The sequence below is a fragment of the Chiloscyllium plagiosum genome, unplaced genomic scaffold (assembly GCF_037043375.1).
Source record: "Chiloscyllium plagiosum isolate Xiang-an unplaced genomic scaffold, Cpla_swu_hap1 HiC_scaffold_8, whole genome shotgun sequence".
Classification (NCBI taxonomy): Eukaryota; Metazoa; Chordata; class Chondrichthyes; order Orectolobiformes; family Hemiscylliidae; genus Chiloscyllium; species Chiloscyllium plagiosum.
Genome location: NW_028270146.1, coordinates 51649359 through 51673863, shown reverse-complemented (window position 1 = coordinate 51673863; position 24505 = coordinate 51649359). Strand labels below are relative to the sequence as shown.

General features: G+C 43.3%; 1 protein-coding gene across 6 annotated transcripts in view; it reads left to right on the top strand.

Annotated features, from left to right (window-relative positions):
• The first annotated feature begins 1022 nt into the window (after window positions 1-1022).
• The window catches only part of akt1 (AKT serine/threonine kinase 1), a 133614-nt gene continuing 110131 nt past the window's right edge, over window positions 1023-24505 (top strand). For 4 of the 6 annotated variants that reach the window (XM_043697564.2, XM_043697565.2, XM_043697563.2 and 1 more), the window contains exons 1-2: window positions 1415-1608; window positions 1978-2119. In XM_043697564.2, coding sequence (XP_043553499.1) covers window positions 2074-2119 — 46 coding nt within the window. In that variant the 5' untranslated portion in view covers window positions 1415-1608; window positions 1978-2073. Of the gene's footprint in view, window positions 1074-1393; window positions 1609-1977; window positions 2120-24505 lie in introns of those variants that run through there. The other 2 variants (XM_087989832.1, XR_006312763.2) reach the window with 2 other exon arrangements.

Genomic DNA, 24505 nt, shown 5'->3' with positions numbered 1-24505 from the left:
AATAAGCTGCCAGAAGTGCTGGAGGCTGGTCAATTACAACGTTTAGAAGGTATCTGCATGGGTATATGAATAGGAAGGCTTTAGAGGGATATGGGCCAAGTGCTGGCAAATGGGACTAAATTTATTTAGGATATCTGGTCAGCATGGACAAGTTGAATGGAAGGGTCTGTTTCCATGCTGTACATTTCTACGACTCTGTGACTCAGTTGCTGACACAAGGGTCAAGGTCATCTCTTCATTGCAGGTGGAGAACCAAACATTGGGCATCCCATTCACTATTTATGCTGGCTGTGTTGGCACAGTTATGGATTGTTTTCTCCATGAGAGAAAGCAAAGTGAAGTGAAAGTGAGTGGCATGTTTGTTGGTGCGGGTGGGGAAAAGTGGTGAGGTGTCAGGACTCAGTGCACAGGCCATGCTGAGTTACAAGAATGGAGGGTTGGGACGGTGACAGTCTGTGAGGGAAGATGTGATATGCAGTAGTGATAATAGCATGAACTTTGATAGGAGATGGCTGTAGTGGCAGAGATAAATTGAGTATGAGAGAACAGAGAAGCATTACTAGTGCTTATGCTGATGGAGTGGAAATGGCATTGACTGTCTTCCTGCATTGTTGGGGGTTTCCCCTGACTCTGGAAACCACACTCACCCAAGTGGCAACTTTGGAACAGGCTGGCAGGGTCTGGTGTCCAGACCACCTCTGCCAGACTGGGATAGGAGGACGGTCCTCCTCAGCACCACCCTTTCTACCAAAGCCTCCTGGTCCATGTCTAAAAAGCGAGGCAATAATTCTCCATTATCTACGTAATCAGGAGCAAATATCATTGATCACGCAGGGCGGCTCTGGACTGCAAGCTCTCGGGTGCACAATGGCCTTTTAAATAATGAGCTAGTGCCAAGAATCCTGGGATGAGTACTTCAGCTTATGGTGAATTGGCTAGCATTGGACAAGCAGGCTGTCATGGGCATGACACCTAGTTAATGAAGTGAGTTTGGGATGATAGCTTGAGAAAACTTGATCAACCTCTCTGGGAGAAACCCTCCATGAAATTTGACACAGTCAATTTCTGATAAGGTAAGGCCCTTTTTTAAACAAAATCTTTGAATGGAAATAATGATTTTGTTCACTGTCCACCTGTATAGTTTGCTCCAGTTATTGGTTTTGTTTTGTGCTGCTCCCAGGAGTTGCTTTGAGATATGGCCATTCCAGTTGTTGACCCACAGTAGCATTTTAATTTGGTTGTTGAGCCCAAAGAGTTGCTTATCTCGTCAGTTTCTGTGAATTGTTTACTGACAGTTATCTTGATCCTCGCTGTGAGCCTGAGTCGCTACTTTGTTCACTGTTTGTTAATTGCAGGAGTCATTCAGTGGAACCTACTGATGACTGTATTTACTGCTAGTTAAGAATGTCGAGTTCGCCTGGGCGTTGTGAAGCCCCCGTACTGACGTGTTGGGGAGCCCAGGCCAGCCTAACGTCACCCATTCTCACAAAAGGAAGAAGCTGTCCCACCGCTTACTGCAGCTGCACTGCCCTGTGAACCTCCTGACGATCCGGAGCTGAATGTAGGAGCGGTACAGGGAGGTAGGGCGCCGGAGCCGACTAGCTACAGGTAGGAAAGCAAGGCTCATGGTAAACTATCCACTGAGGACCATCCCAGCGCCTACAGGCCTGCCTCGGCCTGTCTCCATTTGCCTGTCCGGAGATGGGAGATCGCTCAGCCCCTTACCCCGGGCTTCCCTCTCGGCCGGACGCCCCAGGAGCCGCTTGTCCTGTGGCTGTGCCCGCTGAACAGGATGCTCGGTGCCGGTGCTGCGCCGGGCGCGTTACGTTCCTTGCCGTTCATTAAAATTAGTTCAGAAGTTCATATGAGCTTGGAAATCACTGACTGTTTGTGGACGCCCACCTTGTCCTATCCCAGACAAGCTTGCTAACTGATAGAATTACCCATACTAATTCTTGCTTTTTGTCTCTAACGCAGGTTGTTGTGACGAACAGGGAGTTTCAATCAGGAATCTTCGAGTTAACTTTCTCTTAAAGTGAAGTTTTGCTGCTATTTAATTTTTTTGTAATCACTATGACTGAAAGTACCATCGTGAAGGAGGGGTGGCTTCACAAAAGAGGTAAGATTTGTCATTGATTCCAGTGGAAGTACTACAACACATTTCTTTTCACACATTCTGTTTGAACAGATATTTTACTATTATCAAAGTTTAATATGCAGAATTGGTAAATGACTTTACTTATGTCAAACCTTGCAAGGGAGCATCTCGTTCACATATGACGATTTAGTGCAAATTGCTATAGTGTACTATTTGATCTTATGGTGTGGATTAAGGGTTTTATTTTGTAATGGTAGAAACACTATAAGGCCATTTTCTTGAATTGTATTATTTTTTATGTTTAGTGAAAATGGTAACAAATAAAGGCATTTATAAATGTGGCATTGTGAATTAAAAACCTCTCCTTACTGTGTTTATGACATTTTGATACAACAATTGTATTGTCACTATTAATATCAACAAATAATTTTATTGTATAAAACAGTATCTTTTAATAATTTTCATTGCTAATGTTATTCAAGTCCATGATTGTTATAGATCTGAGTGCAGTCTGAATAGGAGGTCCTAATATGAGTACAAATACTGGAATGGAGCATTAGTGCAAGAATGGATGTGGTTTACTCCCCACTTCCTGACATGAATGAATGCCTTTTAAATGATGAAGACATTATTGTTGCACTCCAGCAATTCCACTACAGTTTTGTAGTGGAAAATTTGACTCCATTCAGTCCAAAAACTAACATATAGACTCTTTAATCACACATTGAAAGTACAGTTCAATGTCTACTGTGTCAAGAGTGCTTGTCATAAAATACTATTGATAAGCAACTGATTTGTTTTATTATGTCACTTAGAGGACAGTATTGCATTGGGAAGAATATCTAGCTGAAATGCTGTCATTGTAGTTAGCTTCATGGGAAAGATGTTCTTATAAGAAATGCTACGCAAAAGTGAGGACTGCAGATGCTGGCAATCAGAGTCAGGAATAGAATGGTGCTGGAAAAGCACAGCGGGTCAGGCAGCATCTTGGGCAAAACATTTTGGGCAAAAGCCCTTCATCAGGACCCTTTTGCCCGAAGCATCGATTTTCCTGCTCCTCGGATGCTGCCTGACCCGCTGTGCCTTTCCAGCACCATTCTAATCCTGACTCTGATTTCCATCATCTGCAGTCCTCACTTTTGCCTAGTTGATTTTAACCTTATTGCGAATCCCCTTGCAAGGATGCTTACCTTGAAGAAGTTCTCCTCCTCTTTCCACAAGAATCTCAGTGAGTTTGTCCCTCTCATTGCAACCCCCAGGTCATCTCTGCTTATAAGAAATGCTGCACAGTGTATGAAAGGATGTAAGCATATTTATATATTACAAGATAGGATCAGTGGCTGATACATCTTGAAAGTCCATAGTCATTCTTCATTTAAGTAATACTCTATCCTTTCATTTTTCCTGCAAAAGTGAACAATTTCTTTATCTGTTTGCAATCTCCTTATATCTTCTTCACAACATACTTTGCCAACTCCTCATTATTAGTCCCGATTTTGACTCTAACAGACCAGTGATCATTACTTATAGAAACTGTTATCTATTTTTACATTCATAGCCAGCTTCCTCTGTTACTTTTGCTTTTTCTTCATTTTGATTAACTTTTCAGTCACTATCTGCCATTCTATATTCTGATTTACGACTCATCTTTGTGCAATTACTTCCTTTTTCTTATGTTTCATACTTTCCTAACTTCTTACAGATGATCGATCCTTCCTTTGGAATTCTTTTTGTTATATTAGGAATATACATATTCTGACATATCCCCTTTTAAATATATGCTACTGCTTGTTTTATTCCCCTGCCTCGGAAGCCAGGTCATTTCAGCTAGTTCTGTTTTCATACCCACATAGTTGACCTTATTTAAAGTATTAGTCATGATTCAATCTACTCTCTTTTTCACTGAATATAAAATTCAATCATATTATGGTTGCTGAGTTCCCTCTGAGCTGCACAGCAGAAGATCAACATGTGTCAATCGATGCATGGACACATTGATTTCCAGAAGCTGTTGCTGTGCACAGATGTATTTAAGAGGGAGCTGGATGTGGCCATTGCAGATAAAGGGCTCAAGAGGAATGGAGAGAAAGTGGGAATGGGGTACTGAGATTGCATGATCAGCCATGATCATATTGAATGGTGGTGCAGGCTCAGAGTCCAACTCGTCCATGCTGACCAGATATCCCAACCCAATCTAGTCCCACCTGCCAACACCCGGCCCGTATCCCTCCAAACCCTTCCTATTCATATACCCAATCAAATGCCTTTTAAATGTTGTAATTGTACCAGCCTCCACCACTTCCTCTGGCAGCTCCATTCCATACACGCACCACCCTCTGCGTGGAAAAAGTTGCCCCTTCGATCTCTTTTATATCTTTCATCCTAAACCTATGCCCTCTAGTTCTGGACTCCCCGACCCCCAATGCATCAGTACATCAGTCAGCATGCCCAGGACCTCCCAACAACAGCATGGTAGAGGGAACATTGTTCTGGTCAGTTCCAGACTGTGATGCTTTAAAAAAAACCTTGAAAAGCATTCCATAAATTAATAGATTACTACTGCCAGTCTGTTTTTTTTTTTTCCCAGTTGTGTGGACTGAAGTCACTCATGATTATTGCTGTCTCGTTGATCAGCTTATTCCACATCCTGATTTCCTGGACCAAGTCATACCTCAGTATTGCGCAAAAGCCATCTTTTTCTAACAATCTACCCTTCCACCTTTATCAGAAACAAAACCAGAAGTTGCTGGAAAAGCTTAGCAGGTCTGGCAGCATCTGTGAAGAGAAATCAAAGTTAAAAGCAGTTCTGAGGAAGGGTCACTCGACCTGAAACATTAACTCTGATTTCTCTTCATATATGCTATTAGACCTGGTGAGCTTTTCCAGCAACTTCTGTTTCAGCTTTGTTTTTCTGTTTGCTTTGTAACATCCTGTCTTACTTGTTGATGTATTCCTAGTTTTTCTTTCTCTCTGTCCCTTCCTGCAATTCTCTGACCCACATTTTCCATTTTACTGTTTTCCTCCTCCCAATTTGTTTTTACATCTTTCTACATTTGATATACTGTCCACTATTTCATTCAAAGTCCTTTTTACTTCCTCAGTTATGCAGTCTGCAAGAACATTGGTGCCAGCATGTTTCAGGTATATATTACATTAGATTCCTTACAGTATGGAAACAGGCCCTTCGACCCAACAAGTCCACACTGACCCTCCGAAGATTAACCCACTTAGACCCATTTCCCTCCCCTATATTTATCCCTGACTAATGCACCTAACACTATAGATAATTTGGCATAGCCAATTCCTCAGATGCACATCTTTGGATTGGGGGAGGAAACCGGAGCACCCGGAGGAAACCCAGGCAGACACGGGGAAAACGTGCAAACTCCAAACAGTCACCCGAGGCAGGAACCAAACCCAGGTGCTGTGAGGCAGCAGTGCTAACCACTGAGCCACCATGCCGCCAAGCACCACTGTGCTGCCCATGACATGAATGCCATGACAGTATAGCTCCAATTTTACACTCTAGTAATGCAAATGACCCATGAATCACTATTCCAGAGATTAGGGTCTAGATGCCTGAATGAATTGTAAACAAATATGGTGTGAATAAAATGGACATTTCACAAGAGGCAAAAATTGGAAACCTGCAGAGAGCTCAAAGTTGTAGCGTTGGATGAGATTTCAGAAACATGGACGTGCATTGTCATGGAGGGATTGAAAAACAGTTTTTAAAGTAGAGGAATTGTAGAACTAGTAAGAATATGATTGGTGGAAATGCAGATCTTGGTGTGCGAAAAGATATAGCCAGAAGATTTATGGATTTGGTCAAGGTTTTGTATCAAGTGGAAGAATGGGAGACCATTTGAATACTTTAATTTGAGAGTAAAGGAATGATGCTGAGGCACAGGCTAAGATTGGTCATTTTATTATAGTTACCTTTCTCATGACATTGGGTCAGAACCACAGCTTGGTCATGTGGAATGCCCAGGCTGTGAACAGTGTTGTTCAGCTTGAATGAGTGAACAGATAGTTAAATGGAATGATTGTTGGGAAATCATGTTTATAGTAGGGACTGAAGGCAATGGCTTTGGTTTTCCGATCTTTAGTTTATGTAAATTTATGCTAATTGAGGATTAGATGTCAACCATGCATTCTGATAATACGGAAAGAGGTAGTGATGAGATAGTGCTCGCTATTATCAGCATACATGTGGAACTAGATGTTTTTGAAAGAAAGCAAGTAGACGAGAACTAAAACTGGGACAAAAATAAATCTTTGTGTAGCTGGAATAGTAGCAATATGGACAGTAGCAATAAGCCACTATACAAGACAAAAATGACAACAGTAATAACCATTCTTTTTTCTGCAGCCCTCATGAATATTTCCTTGTGCAGTTTTCTGGCATGTAGGGTCTATGACTGAAATTTAAAGCTCATTCTACTCATGTGTGGGCACTTAGGTATTCAGAAATGTTGATTTATTTCAAAACAATTAGTTTGAATTGTGTATGTGCTTTTACTAAGGATTAGTTTGATTGTTTAGAACAGTGAGTGCTTTGATAATTAATTAACTTTTTTTTCCAAGTTCTGCTGAATATTCAAATCTTCAGTGCTGGCATCCAATATTTATGCATAATTTTAATTACATGAAGTTGGCCCTTTTCCTTTGAAAAGAATCAGCTTCCATTCATACAGCAGTTGACTGTGCTGAACCTCATTGTTCAAGCTGCAACAAGGCACTGAGAACAAAGATGAAAGGTTTTAGATCATAAGACCATAACATGTAGGAGCACCATTAGGCTATTTGGCCTAATGAGTCTGCTCCACCTTGCAAACCTGGTTGATATGTTTCTCAGCCCCATTCTCCTGCCTTCTTCCTGTAAACCTTGATCTTCTTACGAATCAAGGACTTATCTGTCTTAAATACGCTGAATAACTTGACCTCCACTGCCTTCTGTGGCAATGAGTTCCACATATTAATCACCTTCCGTCTGAAGAAATTCCTCCTCATCTCAATTCTAAAGAGTTGTCCCTTCACTCAGAGGTTGTGGACTTGGGTCCTAGCCTCTCCTAAAATGGAAACATTTTCTTCATGTCCACTGTATCCAGGCCTCTCAGTATTCTGTAAGTTTTGAGCAGATCTCCACTCATCCTTATACACTATACTGACTACAGACATAGAGTTCTCAACAGCTCCTCATGACAAGCCATTATCCCTTGGATCATTCTTGTAAATCTCCTCTGGAACCCCTCCAACGTCAGCACATCCTTCCTTAGATCCTGGGCCCAAACTGCTCACAATCTTCCAAATGCAATCTGACCAGAGCCTTATACAGCATCAGTAATACATTTATGCTCTCATAATCTCGCCCTCTTGAAATGAATGCTGACATTGCATTGCCTTCTTAACTGTGGACTGAACCTGCATGTTAGCCTTAGGAGAATCCTGAACTAGGACTCCCAAGGTCCTTTGTGTGCCAGATTTCCAAAGCATTTCCCTGTTTAGAAAATAGTCTACTCCTCTAATCTTCCTACTAGTGCATAACCTCACACTTTTTTTGTTTTATATTTTACCAACTGCCTTAACAGTTATTTTAAAATATTTTAAAAACTATGAAGATATTAAATATTGAGCATAGACGGCTACTAGAAATATTGGTGGCTACTCTGATTTCTTTATTCTCTTCTGCTTTCATGTGAGAACTTTTCTCGTATTCAATTTCTTGTCTTTCTTTTCTGTCTTTCTTTAATCTCCCCTCTTCCCTGTCATGATTCTGTTCCTGTTTGAAAATGCTTTGTTGCTAATATATTCAGTTCTTAGGAAAGGGACTGTTAAAAAAAAAAAGATTTTTTTGTTCTCTTGATGTGCTGCCTGCCTTGAGTGTTTCCACTACTGTTTTCTCTCTTTGTTTCTGATTTCCAGCATCTGCAATACTTTAGTCTTTGTGAACAAAATGGAAAGTACATTAAAATGGAAAGTGTTAAGCTGTTGAACAAACATGCAAGAATAACTTAAAAACTAAGCACAGATGTTTATAATGTATTTTATGAATTCTCAACCTGAAGAACCTGGGAAAGTAGAGAGCCATGTTCCGACTGCTCTTTTACATATTAAAGCAAACTTAAAGGGCTCAGAACTAAGGAACCATAGGAAAACTGCATATTTTAGAACATTACTTGACAAGTATTCAAAGAATTTTAATAGTGTGTAGTCAGCAGCTCAGTTAGTAATCAGCAGGTGTTACTAGATTTTCTTTTAAAAGAATACCTGGGAGGACATTTTATTCTTTTTTTGGTGAAGTTTAACTTTTATAAGCTTTATGTGCTGCCAAAACATAACTCTGTTGTGCTTGAATTCTCATGGACAGTTTGTAAATTTTGCGTGTTAACATTTAACCAGAAAAATTGTTAGTGGATTTGATTACTTTTATATTAATACTACAGTTGCCCATTTAAAACTTTTTTCAAATTTGTAGTCAGTTTTACTGTTTTACTTTAAGCAAATATTCACCCACGATCTGCTGGTAAAATAATGCAGTGTTGACAAACTTTGTTGTTGTGTCTTAATACGCAAAATCAATGAGCAAGTTCAGGGGAGAAAGAGTTCCCCATTTCTAGAACTTGCTGGTTGGTAGAAATTTAATGTGCAGTTTGGTTCATGTGAACAGCATCTTTCCCTTGGCCTCCTACTTATATGTTAATTGCTGGATTGGCACTTTGGCTATTAACCTATTCGATCTTAATACTATTAAGTACTTTTAACAATGAAAGAATTTTTAAGTGAAATGTTGGGGACCCACTTGTGGTGCAAGTGGTAGTGTCCCTATCCATGGATCAGGCTGCCTGGGGTCAAGTCCCTCCTGCTCCAGAGGTGTGTAATAATGTCTCTGAATAGGTTGATTAGGAAAATAGGTTAAATGAAAAGTTAGTTAGTCTCTCTGGCTTTTAAAGGGAGTGACATAAATTGTTCAGTCTTCCTCCGCCATTAGTAAATTGTTATTTGAGATATTAAAAAAAGTGACATTTTAAATTTTTTTTTTTGAAAAAACTTTTCCTTTCTGTATTTATTTTGTTCCCTCTCTTTTCTTTCCCTTTTAATCTTTTTACTAGTTTCTGTGCCTGATTTAACTTTACTCCCCACTTTGCAACCATTTCTCCATTTCTTCCTCAATTGCTATATCTCATCAGTCAAGGAGGTACCCTTTTAATACCTGCATTCACTAAGTTCCTCCTTGCCCTCACCATTCTATTATCAGTTTGCAATTCAGCAAATGATGGCACCAAATCTTTGAGCTGAGGGTGCAGGATAAAATTTAAAAGAAGTGCCCATCCCAACAGATCTGACATTGCTTTAATTTTTTTCAAGCACTGTACTTGTGAATGGTTTACTTTGTACTTTAATTTTTTAACTTTACAAGTGCTGTTCATGTAGCACGAAAGCTGAATTGTAAACAATAACCTGGAAAGGAGAGCAGATACTGATTCTGCATTAGAGCTTAGAACAGAAATTGAACTAAATATTTAAAAGTTGTAATTTTGCTCTAATGTTATAACAATAAAAAAATGTAACAGTACAAACCATAACATTACGGTTTTTAAGTGAGGTGGGGCATACCGAGGCTGTGAGGGGTGCTATGTAAACTGAAGTATTTTCTGAATGATTTCTTCTGCCATGTGAATCATATGGTTGTCATCTTGTGAGTTAATTAGAACATAGAAGATTACACTGCAGTACAGGCCCTTCGGCTCTCGCTGTTGCGCCGACCTGTGAAACCAATCTGATGCCCCTCTATCCTACACTATTCCATTTTCATCCATATTTATCATCCACGAAGTTCATAAGAGAATATTTAAACTCTCCTCTGCTCTTCACAGCCACGCTGTTGACCTTGCCATTCCCAGCTGCCTCTCGCATGATTTCAATCACAAAACAATAGACAATAGACAATAGGTGCAGGAGTAGGCCATTCTCCTATGTGTCCACTTCCTTGTACCTCACCAACACATCCACTGTTTTATTCCACATCCTTCTTCATCTCTTCCTTTGGAAAAATTCTTCTCAAGGTCACTTGTAACTGTTTTTCAAAAAGCAACTGTTCAGCCTTTGGCCTTCCATTTAAGAAGACGCTTCAATTTGCTCAAATGTTCCTTCACTTCCATTTTGATCCCTCATCCCCATTATTTATTTCTGTAAAACATTGGGAAGATTTAAACCCTTCGTCTTCAATCATCATCACAACCTCTGTGTCCTTGCAATCAATTTCACCCACTTCCCTGGTTAATATTTCAGGCTGACACCCCACCCCCCATCACCAAACCATGATCTCCCAGACCATACAGAACCTCATCACCTCAGGTGATCTCCCAACCACAGCTTCCAACCTCATAGTCCGGGAACCCCGCACTACCCGGTTCTACCTACTTCCCAAGATCCACAAGCCTGACCACCCTGGCCGACCCATTGTCTCAGCATGCTCCTGCCCCACTCAACTCATCTCTACCTACCTCAACACTGTCCTATCCCCCCTAGTCCAGGAACTCCCCACATATGTTTGAGACATCACCCACGCCCTCCACCTCCTCCAAGACTTCCGTTTCCCCGGCCCCCAACGCCTCATCTTCACCATGGATATCCAATCCCTCTACACCTCCATCCACCATGACCAGGGCCTCCAAGCCCTCCAGACGTCCCCAACAGTACCCTTCCACCGACACTCTCATTCGTTTGGCTGAACTGGTCCTCACCCTTAACAATTTCTCCTTTGAATCCTCCCACTTCCTCCAGACCAAAGGGGTAGCCATGGGCACACGTATGGGTCCCAGCTATGCCTGTCTCTTTGTTGGCTACGTAGAGCAGTTGATCTTCCGTAATTACACCGGCACCACTCCCCACCTCTTCCTCCACTACATTGATGACTGCATTGGCGCCACCTCGTGCTCCCGCGAGGAGGTTGAGCTTCACCAACTTCATCAACTTCACCAACACATTCCACTCTGACCTTAAAGTTACCTGGACCATCTCTGACACCTCCCTCCCCTTCCTGGACCTCTCCATCTCCATTAATGACGACCGACTTGACACTGACATTTTTTACAAACCCATTGACTCCCACAGCTACCTGGATTACACCTCTTCCCACCCTACCTCTTGCAAAAATGCCATCCCATATTCCCAATTCCTCCGCCTCCACCGCATCTGCTCCCAGGAGGACCAGTTCCACCACAGAACACACCAGATGACCTCCTTCTTTAGAGACCGCAATTTCCCTTCTCATGTGGTTAAAGATGCCCTCTAACGCATCTCGTCCACATCCTGCACCTCCGCCCTCAGACCCCACCCCTCCAACCGTAACAAGGACAGAACGCCCCTGGTGCTCACCTTCCACCCTACCAACCTTCGCATAAACCAAATCATCCGCCGACATTTCCGCCACCTCCAAACAGACCCCACCACCAGGAATATATTTCCCTTCCCACCCCTTTCCGCCTTCCGCAAAGACTGTTCCCTCCGTGACTACCTGGTCAGGTCCACGCTCCCCTACAACCCACCCTCCCATCCTGGCACTTTTCCCTGCCACCGCAGGAACTGTAAAACCTGCGCCCACACCTCCTCCCTCACCTCTATCCAAGGCCCTAAAGGAGCCTTCCACATCCATCAAAGTTTTACTTGCACATCCACTAATATCATTTATTGTATCCGTTGCTCCCGATGCGATCTCCTCTACATTGGGGAGACTGGGCGCCTCCTAGCAGAGCGCTTTAGGGAACATCTCCGGGACACCTGCACCGATCAACCACACCGCCCCGTGGCCCAACATTTCAACTCCCTCTCCCACTCTGCCGAGGACATGGAGGTCCTGGGCCTCCTTCACCACCGCTTCCTCACCACCAGACGCCTGGAGGAAGAACGCCTCATCTTCCACCTCGGAACACTTCAACCCCAGGGCATCAATGTGGACTTCAACAGTTTCCTCATTTCCCCTTCCCCCACCTCACCCTAGTTCTAAACTTCCAGCTCAGCACTGTCCCCATGATTTGTCTGGACTTGTCCGACCTGCCTAGCTCCTTTTCCACCTATCCACTCCACCCTCTCCTCCCTGACCTATCACCTTCATCTCCTCCCCCACTCACCCATTGTACTCTATGCTACTTTCTCCACACCCCCACCCTCCTTTAGCTTCTCTCTCCACGCTTCAGGCTCCCTGCCTTTATTCCTAATGAAGGGCTTTTGCCCGAAACATTGATTTCAAAGCTCCTTGGATGCTGCCTGAACTGCTGTGCTCTTCCTGCATCACTAATCCAGAAACAGTATTTGATGCCCTGAGTTGAGTATTCAACCCTATATACTTTCCAATGTGAAGATTGCTTACTGTCTTGTCTGTCTTTGCAACTATGTCAGTCCATATGCTGCCAGATTTAAAACTCTTCTTGTCTGTATTTTTGTTATTTCCAAAATAAGCTATTCTAATGCTTTCCTTGTCAATGTCAAAATCCTTGTCTGCATAAGTTTCAGGCCATCCAACATTCTTCCTGTATTTCATCCTGCACCAAATGATACATTGCAAACACCCTTGTCTTTGTTGACCATTCTTTTCTGGTTCCTGGCCCCTACTGCCTCTATAATTTAAAATTATTTTTCTCATACTTGAAACTCTTCCCATGGCTCTCTAATAGGGCTGTGTGGCGATCTAGCAGGACTGACCCATTCTAGAGCTTTTGCATTTTTGAATCTGGTGGAAGATGCCCAAGAGTCCAATGATGGTCATGCTTTTAACTCTGCACACTAAAATTTATTTGTTCGATCTCTCCTTACTTCCTTAACACCTCTTCAAACCCTTCATGTTTTGGCTCACTCTTCTGGCAACCAGTTCTTCAGTTCTCATTAGAGAGCGATGACTGACTAGTGGTGATTCAACCAGAGTGTTACCATGCCTCGGGTGAGGGGAGAGATAAGAAAAAAGGTCCTTCATGGTAACCTCAGCTGGTGTGGGAATTGAACCCATACTGTCTGCATTGCAAACCAGTTTTTTAGCCAACTGAGCTAACTTACAATTTGCACTCATGGGGACAATTCACTAAAAATTACTAAGTGAAGGGAAAACAACATATATTGTGAGAGATGAGTGCTGATTGGTTGGCGGATGGATTTAGAATGCAAGAAGCTTTGCTGTGGAGACTATGTAGTAGTTAGACGATGACTGACCATTAGACACCAGGATTTGTTGAAATTTTAAACAAGACATTGGCTTTCAAACTTTTTGTTATGCTGAAACAGGTATGTGTACATGTTCTTTATGCCTACAAAGAACAGAGCCCTGTTTTTTGACATTTGGAGCTTCCAGTACATGTAAGTGTGCCATGTTGTGAGCCCAAATAATGATCCTAAATTGGTTGTCAACATTATTCTTTGCGCACAATGATTATGTAGCAAATGTTGTCCAATTGCAGATTCATATCTAATATTGGACACTAGTGAGGTACCATACAGTACTTTGCTTGTTGCAAACAATCAGAGGGGTATGCTATTTTGGTCTGATTCATCAGTCTTTGGGATGCACTGTTTATATAAGTAGCATCACAATGGCACTGCAATAGATGTATACCGCGTTATTAGTTAATAGATGGGATTGAAGTCCACACATGCAAGAGGTAGAAGAGATACTCTTAGGAAGTGCCTCCCCTTTGCAATGCACTCTATATTGTCCATGCACCTGTAAATGCCACAAAAGTAGCTAAAAATTGCACAAACCAGAAAGAAAATCCCCATAATAGTTAAACTTTTATATCTTGCTTGTTAGTGAGATATGATGGATGTGGATGATCACAGAAAAGAAGTTTGACAGCAACATCTGTCAGGAATTTTTTTTTGGATTTAAAATATACCCAAGTTAACATTATATATTGCTTCCTCCTATCTCTATCCTTGTTTCGCATTTCCATTCCTTTTTGTTTGTGTTTTCTTTTTCTTCCTATGTCTTTTCCTTTTATTTTAAAGTACCTTTTTCTGTTTAAGGAGAAGCTGTGGTTTAGTGATGGTGTCACTGGATTCATAACCCATAAAGCATCGGAACAGGATTCAGCAATTCTGCCCTGCCGTTCAGTCATGACTGATGGGTTTCCCAACCCCATTTCTCCTGCCTTTACCCTGTAATCCACAGACTAAGACTAATATTCTGGGAACGTGAGTTTGAATCCCACAGTATAGATAATGTAATTTGAACTCAACCTCCTTTTAAATAAAAGGTTTGGAATTAAAAGCTAGTCTGATAGTGACCAGGTAGCCAATGTCAATTGTCATGAAGATCCATTTGGTTGACTAATTGCCATCAAAGAAGGAAATTTGTTGTACGTACTTGGTGCAGACGATTATGTGACTCCAGACCCACAACAAGCAAGTGCCCTCTGAAATGGATTGGCTAGCCACTCAGTCATATTAGAACTGTTGCATAATCTAAAGAAAGGAATGACAACCTGGACAATGAAGCACTGGAAATGACGACAATTAACCCAGCTCCTTTGGCCCTGCAGAGTGTTTCATACTAGCATTCAGAGACCTGTGTCAAAAATGGTAGAGCTATCCCACCAACTTGTCAACCAACTGCCTGGCATAGTCATGCTCAAGGAATCATACTTTTCGGACAATGTCCCAAACAACACCATTACCAGAAGTGGCAGCACAGTGGTTTCCAGTCAGATGCAGTTGTTTTGGAACTCCTCAACATTGTTACTGGACTCTGTGAAGTCAAGTCAGATATGGGAATGTGTCAATAGCATTTGAGATACCCATGACAGTTCCTGCACCTCCCAGTAGAGTGTCATACCATGCACGCCGCCTCCTCTTATGTTGGCATTCTGGGATAGCCGGCAGCCGCACCTGCCAGTGAACATCAGTGTGCAGTACTGCCTGGGCCATCTGCTGACAAGTTGACATAATGGGAGCCAACTGTGTGCGGTGCGCGTCAGAGACGTTAGGGCGCACCAAGATCAGCCATAACATTCGAGTCCGGTTTTGAATAACTGTTCCATTGCTGATCCAGATGTCCTCATCTCCAGTCGTGATGTTCCATCGTGTCCCGTTTGAGCTTTCACATTCACGAGCGGTTATATTCCAATGACACATATTCACCGTTGCATTCAACATCAATGTACAGTTAGGGGTTATCAAAGTTACATTTCTCCCCTTATAACATCGTACACAAGTATACATTTGACAATCACTCGTGAGATCTAAAATTGTACACCATTGATTTGCCGCGCACTTAAAATCATCTTGCTGTCGTTCCTCACTACTAATTTTCCAACCTACATTTTGTTTCGATAAGGGTACCAACGACTGAGCTGGCACACTCCTCCAGACTGATTCCCCAGGATACATAATGGTGACCAGACTGTCTTTTCCTTGGGCTATGATCTCTGCCGGTTTGGGGGGACCAGTTGTCTGGCGTACCCATACCTTGGCACCCTTAGTGTCAGTAGACCCAAATCCCCCCGTCCCACGCTCAGTAACCTTAACGGGAGCTCCCGTCTCTTCCACCGTTGTAAGGTTACATGGCTTAATGACCAATTGCGCTATTCTGTCCCCCTTCTGTATCACGTAAGGTTCAGCAGTGATGTTGACCAGGACCACCCCCAACTCCCCTTGGTAGTCCGCGTCAATTACGCCTGCCATCACATCAATCCCCTTTAGTGACAATCCCGATCGCGGGAGGATATGCCCATAGGTCCCAGGGGGACAAATCAATCCTAATCCGGTCTTAATCACCGTAGGTTTTTGTTGGACCAAAGTCTGTGTAGTTAACGCTCGTAAGTCCAGTCCAGCCGACATGACTACCATATGCACTGCTTTTAATTCTGTCCACTGACTACTTTTTCCCTCCCCTAATTCTTCTAGGGTAGTGCCTTGTTTTGGGTTAAAGGCGGCAGCTTTCCATCTACGCTGTCCCGCTTTCCATTGGGCTGACCCATCTACGAACCAAGCCGTGGCTTGTTCATCCGGGGTCAGTTCATCATACCGTTTTCCCATCTTAACGGGTGATTCCTTGTATTCAATCACCTCAAACCGTTTTTCCCCTTCCTCAGGGGCCTCCGCCACTTGCTCATGTAGGACTGACACTCCTTTCTGTCCAGTCCGCACTCTCTCCGACACATACCATTTCCATTTAATGATGCTGCTCTCTTGGGCAGTTCCTATTCGGTGGGTAGTGGGGTCACTAAGTACCCACGGAAGAATAGGGATAGCTGTTCTCATGATCACTTCATGTCCAATGGTCAGGGCTTCGGTTTCCACCAAGCCCCAGTAGCATGCTAATAACTGTTTCTCAAAGGGGGTATACCGTTCCCCTGCCGGGGGTAATTTTCGGGACCAAAATCCCAATGGCTTACGGGTTCTTCCCTGTTTTTGCCATAAGCTCCAATTGGCATAATCCCCCTGTGCTGAGACTTGCAGTTCTACAGGTCCTGACTGTATCTTTCCCAAGGATACAGCTTGCTGTATCGCTTGCTTGGTCATTTCAAATGCAGTTTGATGGACCTCCGTCCATCCGAACGCTGCCTTTTTCCTCGTAACTCGATACAAAGGTTTTAAAATTTGTCCTAAATGGGGAATATGCTGTCTCCAGAATCCGAATAACCCAATAAATTGCTGCACGTCCTTCTGGGTGTGAGGGACGGCAAAGACCTGAATCTTATTTTTAGCTTTCGCAGTGATTTCCCTTTCCCCCTTGTTCCACACGATTCCTAAGAATTTTACCGTTTGTGAGGGACCCTGGATTTTGGCTGGGTTGATCTCCCACCCATATCCTCGCATATGTTGAACCAGTTGGTCCAGCAATTCCTGAACCTGCTTCTGACTTGTCCCCTGTATCATCATATCGTCAATATAGTGCGAGATCATCACTTCGTCAGGCACTTTAAAGGCAGCCAAGTGTTCTGCAACTATCCGGTGGCAGATAGTAGGGCTATGCAGATATCCTTGGGGCAATCGCGTGAACGTGAATTGTCTACCCTCCCAAGTGAATGCGAACTGTTCCTGCCTATCTTCGGGAATAGGAATTGTGAAGAAGGCATTAGCCAAATCAATTACTCCGTACCACACCCCTGGACGATGTTGGATTCGTCCTATAATAGTGACGGCATCCGGGACCGCTGCCGTCAAGGCCGGAGTGTGACGGTTTAGTTGCCCATAATCTACCGTCATCCGCCATGACCCATCGGCTTTATGTACGGGCCATAAGGGGTTATTCCACGCCGTGGTGCATGTCCTAAGCACTCCCGCTTCCAAATAATCCTTAATTGTGGCGGATATTTCTTTATGTCCGCCGGGAATCCTATACTGTCTAAGACTTATTACGCGATCGGCGATCGGGATGGGGAAGGGGTCCGTTTTAACCTTTCCCACTAACACCGTCCTACAGCGCAAAGCCATTTTCGTGATTCCAAATTCAAACTTCCCTTGTTGGAGGTGAAGTGTTAAACCGGCCAGAATGTCCATTCCCAGGATCCATTCTCTAACTGGTGTAATGATAATTGAATAAGTTTTAATGGGCATTGTACCTATCTTTAGGGGCAATTGTACTGTTTTTCCTTCAATCAGATTACCTCCCAGCCCAACCAGCGTGACTGGGGTTCCTTTAAACTTATGGGGCGTCCCATAGATTAAGGTGGCCTCCGCCCCTGTGTCCACTAGAGCCATAACGGTTTGGACGGATTTGCGCCAATAGATAGTCAATGATACATGAGGTCGTGTGTCTGACATTTTTGTGTTAGTAATTCCACTAGGTCTTCCATAGTGGGTCGGGACTCCGTCTCTACCCGGGACATCTTCAGTCCCTTTCGTCTGCATAAGTCTTTTAATTCCGGTGTAGGTAGGCCATCAATCTCCGATGCTGGGACCTGCGCCCGTATCAAAGCTTGCCACAAAGCACGCCGTGAGGGGCCTTGGTTACTTCCTTGATTAGGGTTTACTTTTCCCCCTGCCCGAGCCTCAGGGCGACGCCCCTCCGTGCCCCCCTGAGAAGCACGGGTTGTGGGTCCCCAATCCCCCAAACCACCCATCTCCCTCATCATACTACGGGCATCTCCTAGGGTTTCTCCCCGTCCACTCAACATTATGGTTAATAACAGTGGTTTATAATGGGGGGGGGCAGTCTTCACTAGGTGGTCTCTAGTCTGTCTACTAACATTTGTGTTATCTACCTCGTCCAGCACTCCCAGCAACAGGGCATCCCGCACACACAAACGGGTTAGCCTCTGAACCCCTTCCTTAATTGTTGTCCAAGTTCCTTCCAAGGGGGGCCAATCGGACGGGAAGGGATACTGTTCGGCCACTGCCCTGGCATACATCCCAAATAAGGTCCCCATACTGCGATCTATTACCATATTCTTGGCTTGTCTGCGGTACCCCAGGTCTATGGCAGCATCCTTTGCTAATCCACCAAACTTGGGAGCATCCTGATAGTCTACCTGCACTTGTTGCCCCCCTTCCTCGAGGAGCCGAATTAGCCATAGCTCTAACGGCTCCCCAGGATTACGTCGGGTTTTCTGGGTGATAAACAGCACCTCATCGGTAGTGAAGTCTTCCGTTAATTCAGAGAATTCTGCAGGAGGCTCAGCCCGCGGTAATTCATGCATAATTGCCTCCCCTTGTTCATTCCGTATAGGGTTTCCTTCCTCATCTAACATTACCTCCCGTTGCACTGGGAGACGTCTCTGAACCTGCTTTCTCCTAACCACTGGTTTAGCTTGGAGTACGGGTGGGTCCTCTTCGTACTGATCATCTGAATCTCCCCAAATGTTCCCATCCCAATGATCGATATCCCACCGATCCCCGTTATTTAACTGGGCTACAAACGCCCGTACTTGTACTGGGTCCGGGGTTCGAGGGACCTTCCTTTTCTCTTTCCGTTTCTTAGCAGACAGATACATAATAGTTCGTCCTGCTAGTTCAGTTAATGCTGTCAATTCAGCTTTTAACTTCATAATTTCCTGCCTCAACATAGAGGCATCTCCCGAACTGAGTCCCTGCTCATGTTTCAGGAGGGCTAATTCTGCTTCAGCTTTTTGGCGCTTGTCTGACTGTTGTCTACAAGCCGCCGTACAGGCCCACATCCTCCGCTGTACCCCAGGCAAGGGGTTCTTCGGCAGGACTGGGATCCTCTCAAGGGTGGACAGCAGCGACCCTGGGGTTCCTACGCCCTCGGCCTCCCAGTTCTCCGGTCGCCCCCCACCATTTCTCAAACAAACTGCCACGCCATGCCACGGTCCATGCCATCCCGGGACGGTCGGGACCTCCACAGTTTGTTCCTCTGGTTTCTTAGCCTTTTTCCAAAACATTGTTCTGTATCAAAATCTTTCCTCAATTGCGATTGATCCTGCCGGCTACGCCAAAATGTTTTAAAAAATTCTCAAGGTCAAGGACCAGGCTCGCAGGAAAGTAGTCTGACACAGAACAAACAGCCAAGAGGCGAGTCTGCTAGAATATAAGTGTTTTATTCCCCGCAGCGTCGCCACAACCAGGTCTCATACTTACAACGGGTCTGGTTTATACTCACTCTACGTGTTACCGGAACTGGGAGCCGTCAGTTCTCGTAGAGCGGTTGCCAACAACCCACGCTCGGCGGTTAAACGCAACCCCGGAGCAGACTCTACCGAACTGGAGACTTTTCCAGCTGATATACTCTTTTCCAGATATAAACATTCATGTGAACAGCAGAGCAAGGCTAAAAAACACATTCCATTCTGGTTACATACAGATAAGAAGATTCACACGGGAAGGTGTATAATAAGATTCACACGGGACTAAGCGACACCTTCCATTTTCGGTTAGATTCACACATGTATTGGGACACAATTTTAACCCTTTCACCACAGAATGAAACCTCCTGCCGATTTCCCCAGCCTCCCCTTGGTTGATGAACCAATGTTGCTCCATTTGAATATCACTTAGAAGAAGCACTGAGATTGTAAGGGCAAAGTATGTACTCTGGGTGGGGGACCTCAATGTCCACCACCAAGAGCAGCTCAGTAGGGCCACTACGCATTAACCTGGCTGAAGACCTAAAGTACATAACTGCTAGTGTGGGTCTGCAGTAGATGGTACAGGAACCAGTAAGAGGGAAAATGTTTTGACCTCATCCTCACCAGTCTACATGTCACGGTTGCATCTGTCCTTGACAGAATTGGTAGGAATGACCATTACACAGTCATTGCGGAGCTGAAGTCTCACTTTCACATTGATGATATTCTTCATCATGTTTGTGGGCTATAACTGTGCTAAATGACTGACTTTGAACAAATCTAACAACTCCAGTTTGCACATCCATGAAGTGCTTTGGACTGTCAGCAGCAGAAATGTATTCAACTGTAACCTCCTGGCCTGGCTTATCCTCTACCAATTCAAGAGATCAATCCTGATTCAATGAGGAGGACAAGCCAGGAAAAACATTGTCTTACCTAAAAATGAAATGTAAACCTGGACTATGGGTGTGCTAAGCAACATGCAATGAACAGAGGTCAAAAATTCCACAACAGAGATTGGGTTTAATGTAGGTTTGCTCGCTGAGCTGGAAGGTTCATTTTATGTTTGGGTTTCTTTGGGTTGGTGATGTCATTTCCTGTGGTGATGTCATTTCTTGTTCTTTTGCTCGGGGGTGGAACTCTGTCAATAAATGCACCGAGTTTATTGATAGATGGTGGTAGATGGGGTCTAACTCGATGTGTTTATTGATAGAGTTCCACCCCCGAGAAAAAGAACATATAAATAAAAAGCAGGAATCATAAACAGCGCTTCACCTGGAGGCCCACTGAAGATATTACCTAGTAGGGTGACGAAACGTCTGGAAATGAACCTTACAGCTCAGCGAGCAAACTTACATCCAGAACCTCCACCTGAGCTACAAATCTTCACAAAACTCGCTCAGATTGGGTTTAAACTCGACAGTCCTGTTGTATCCAGTTATGATTGGTGATGGACAATTACTAACACGCTTCACAAATTTCCCCATTCACAATGGCAGAACACAACAAATAATTGAAAAAGATAAGGCTGAAGTGTTTTCAATCATCTTCAGCCAGGAATCCTGAGTGGCTGATCCATCTCTACCACCTTCTGAGGTCCCCAACATCACAGATGTCAGTCTTCACCCAACTTGATTCACTCTACTTGGAAGGCAGCTTTGACAATGTTTAAAAAGCAGAACTTGCAAAGGAATAACCTGCTTGCTGATTCTCAGTTTGGTTCCTGATTTCACCACAGCCTTTCTCCAAATGTAGACAAAAAAACTGAATTCAAGATATGCAGTGTGAGTAACTGCCCTTGAAGTCAAGGCTGCGTTTGACCAAGTATGGCATTGAGTATTAGCAGTACTGGAGTCAATGGGAATTAGTGAAGACTATCTGGTTGGAGTCACACATGCACAAAGGAAGACACTCTTGGTTGTTGGATGTCAATCACATCAGTTCAAAGGTGCTGTCCTTCGATTTAGTTTCCTTAACAATTAACATCTCTGTATTATAAGGCCAGAAATAAGATGTGCAATCATCAATTAACAATGTTCAGTCCCATTTGTGACTTCTCAAATAGTAAAGCATTCCGTGGCTGAAAACAGCAAGCCCTGGACAATTTTCAGGTCCAGGCTAAAATGTGGCAAGAAAATTCATGCCACACAAGTGCCAGGCAATGACTTTCTCCACAAGAGATAAATCATCGTAGAAACGTAGAAAATAGGAATATATTATTTGGTCCTTTTGAGTCTGCCCTGCTATTCAGTGTGGTCATGGCTGATCATCCCACTCAGTAGGCGAAAGTGAGGACTGCAGATGCTGGAGATTAGAGTGGTGTTGGAAATGCACAGCAGGTCAGGCAGCATCTGAGGAGCAGGAAAATTGATGTTTCAGGCAGGAGGCCTTCATCAGGAATGAGCCCTCATTCCTGATGAAAGGTTCTTGCCCAAAACGTTGATTTTCCCACTCCTCGGATGTTACCTGACCTGCTGTGCATTTCCAGCACCACTCTAATCTTGACCCACATCCCAATCGATACCCTGTTCCTGCTTTCTTTGCATAGCTTTTGATTTTTTTAGAACTAAATATCATTCCTTCTTGAAAACATTCAATACTTTGGCCTCATCCACTTTCTGTGGCAAAGAATTCCATAAGTTCACCACTGTGTGAAAAAATATCTCATCTCAGCTCCAAATGGCCTACCTTGTGTCCTTAGACTGTGACATTCAATGGTGTTGATATCACTGAAAACCACTCTATCAATATCCTAGGATTTCTATTGACCAGAAACTGAAGTGAACTAGCCAAATAAATGCCGTGAATACAAGATAAGATCAAAGGGTAGGAATTTGGGTAACTTGTCTCCTATTCCCCAAAGCCTATCCACAATCTACAAGATGCCAGTGAGGAGTGTAATGGCATAATTTCCACTTGCCTGGATGAGCAGTTTCAATAACACTCAACTCCTTCACACCATCCAGGATGAGGCATTCTGATTGATTGGTATCCAATCTAGCACCTTCCACCACCACACCCTATCAGGGGTATATATACCATCCACAAGATGCACTGCAATAACTCACTTGGCCTTCTTTGACAGCACCTTCAAAATTTGTGTCCTGTGCCATCTAGAAGGACAAGGGCACCAGATACATGGGCATACCTGAAGAAAGTTTATTTTCAAGCCACACTCCATCCTGACTTGGAACCATATTGTCATTCCTTCACTGTTAGAGTCAAAGTGCTGGAACTCGCTTTCTTAACGTCTGGGTATCCCTACATCCCCAGAACTGCAGAGCTTGAAGAAGACAGCTCATTACTAACTACTCCAAAAGCACATGGGAATTGGCACTATGTTGGCTGAGCCAGCAACAGCCACATCCCATGAATGTAGGGTTTTATATAGATGAGTATACTAAGGGACTGGTTAATGACATATCTGAGTCATGATACATAGGTTTGCTTCACGTTATCCCTGTAGACCCCAGGTATACATTACCATTACCCAAAGTGTTCAGTTCAATAATGACATTGGAAAGGACCACTATTTTAAGCAGGAATTTTCTCTTTTTAGGTGATAGGGTGGGCAATGAACCAGCAGAAAGGGAGGAATATAATGTAAAATTGATGTCACATACTCAGCATTTTACAACTGATTCTAGGGATTCATGATAAAATGTGTATTTATAAAATATTTTTCTAATATTTGCTCATTATTTGGATGTGGTGCTGTACGCTTTTGAAATGCTTATGAAAAATAACTTATGGTTTGAGTTTCTCTGACATTGGATTAACAATGAATTATGTCGTACACTTTCCCAATTTCAAGTAGGTAACCTTTTATATCCTCAGAAGTTTTAACACGACATCAACTGCCAATTTATTTGCTCTTTTTTTGCTGGAGACCAGTCCCTCAGAAGGTTTTCATGAAATTTTCTAAATTTAAATTTTTTGATGTTATAAGTTGGTTTAGTTCCAAAAAATGAGACATAAGTAAATTAGTACTGCACACTCTTGAGCTCAGTAGAATCACTACAAAGTAATATTATGTAGCCTTACTTTGTGCGATTGGCAGCTGGTATAGGTTCCACAGTGTGTGGCAGAAGTGGGTGCATCAGGAAGGGCTTTTGCCTGAAACATCGATATTTCCTGCTCCTCGGATGCTGCCTTGCCTGCTGTGCTTTCACAGCACCATTTTAATCTTGACTCCATTGTCTGTGGCACCTATTGCATCACGTAATGGGTTCACTTGCCAGGACATACACTGAAACTTCCTTTTTATTTTAGGGGTAATGTCACTGCTCACGAAACTTGCTTAAACCCTGGTTTGTGATTCCTTAACTAATGTCAGTATATTATGCCTCAACAATATACATTGTTCACAAGAAATCTGCATTAATTCTTTAACTCTGGCACCACCTATGACAAAATAATGATGGGAGAAAATTCCATAGTGTGGGATTTCGTTGGTCAGAATGATTGGATTGTGGGAATAGGGAACATAAAAATCAGGATTGGTATGTCAGAGAGTGTACTCTCTGACATATGGCTGCGGAAGATCACTGATAAAACTGGGATAATTTTAATGCTACGATTTGATCTTATGCCAACAAAATTGGAGAACATGATAAGGGGTGTGTGCAGCATGATAGGAATTGCTTATAGACTCCTGGATTATTTGAAATTTGGATACAAGATTGATCATGTTATTATGGACTGGTTTAAAACCGAAATGGAGTAAAACTTGATAACTGCTATCTGACCACAAGATTCACCTTGGATCTTGACCAAAGCTGTGAAAAACTGGGGCAGAAGCTGGTCAGAGACCATAAAGATTCCACTTCAAAAACTATTGAACTCTGAAATTTCACTATTTCTTTAGTGTTCTACAGTTCAGATAGTTTTA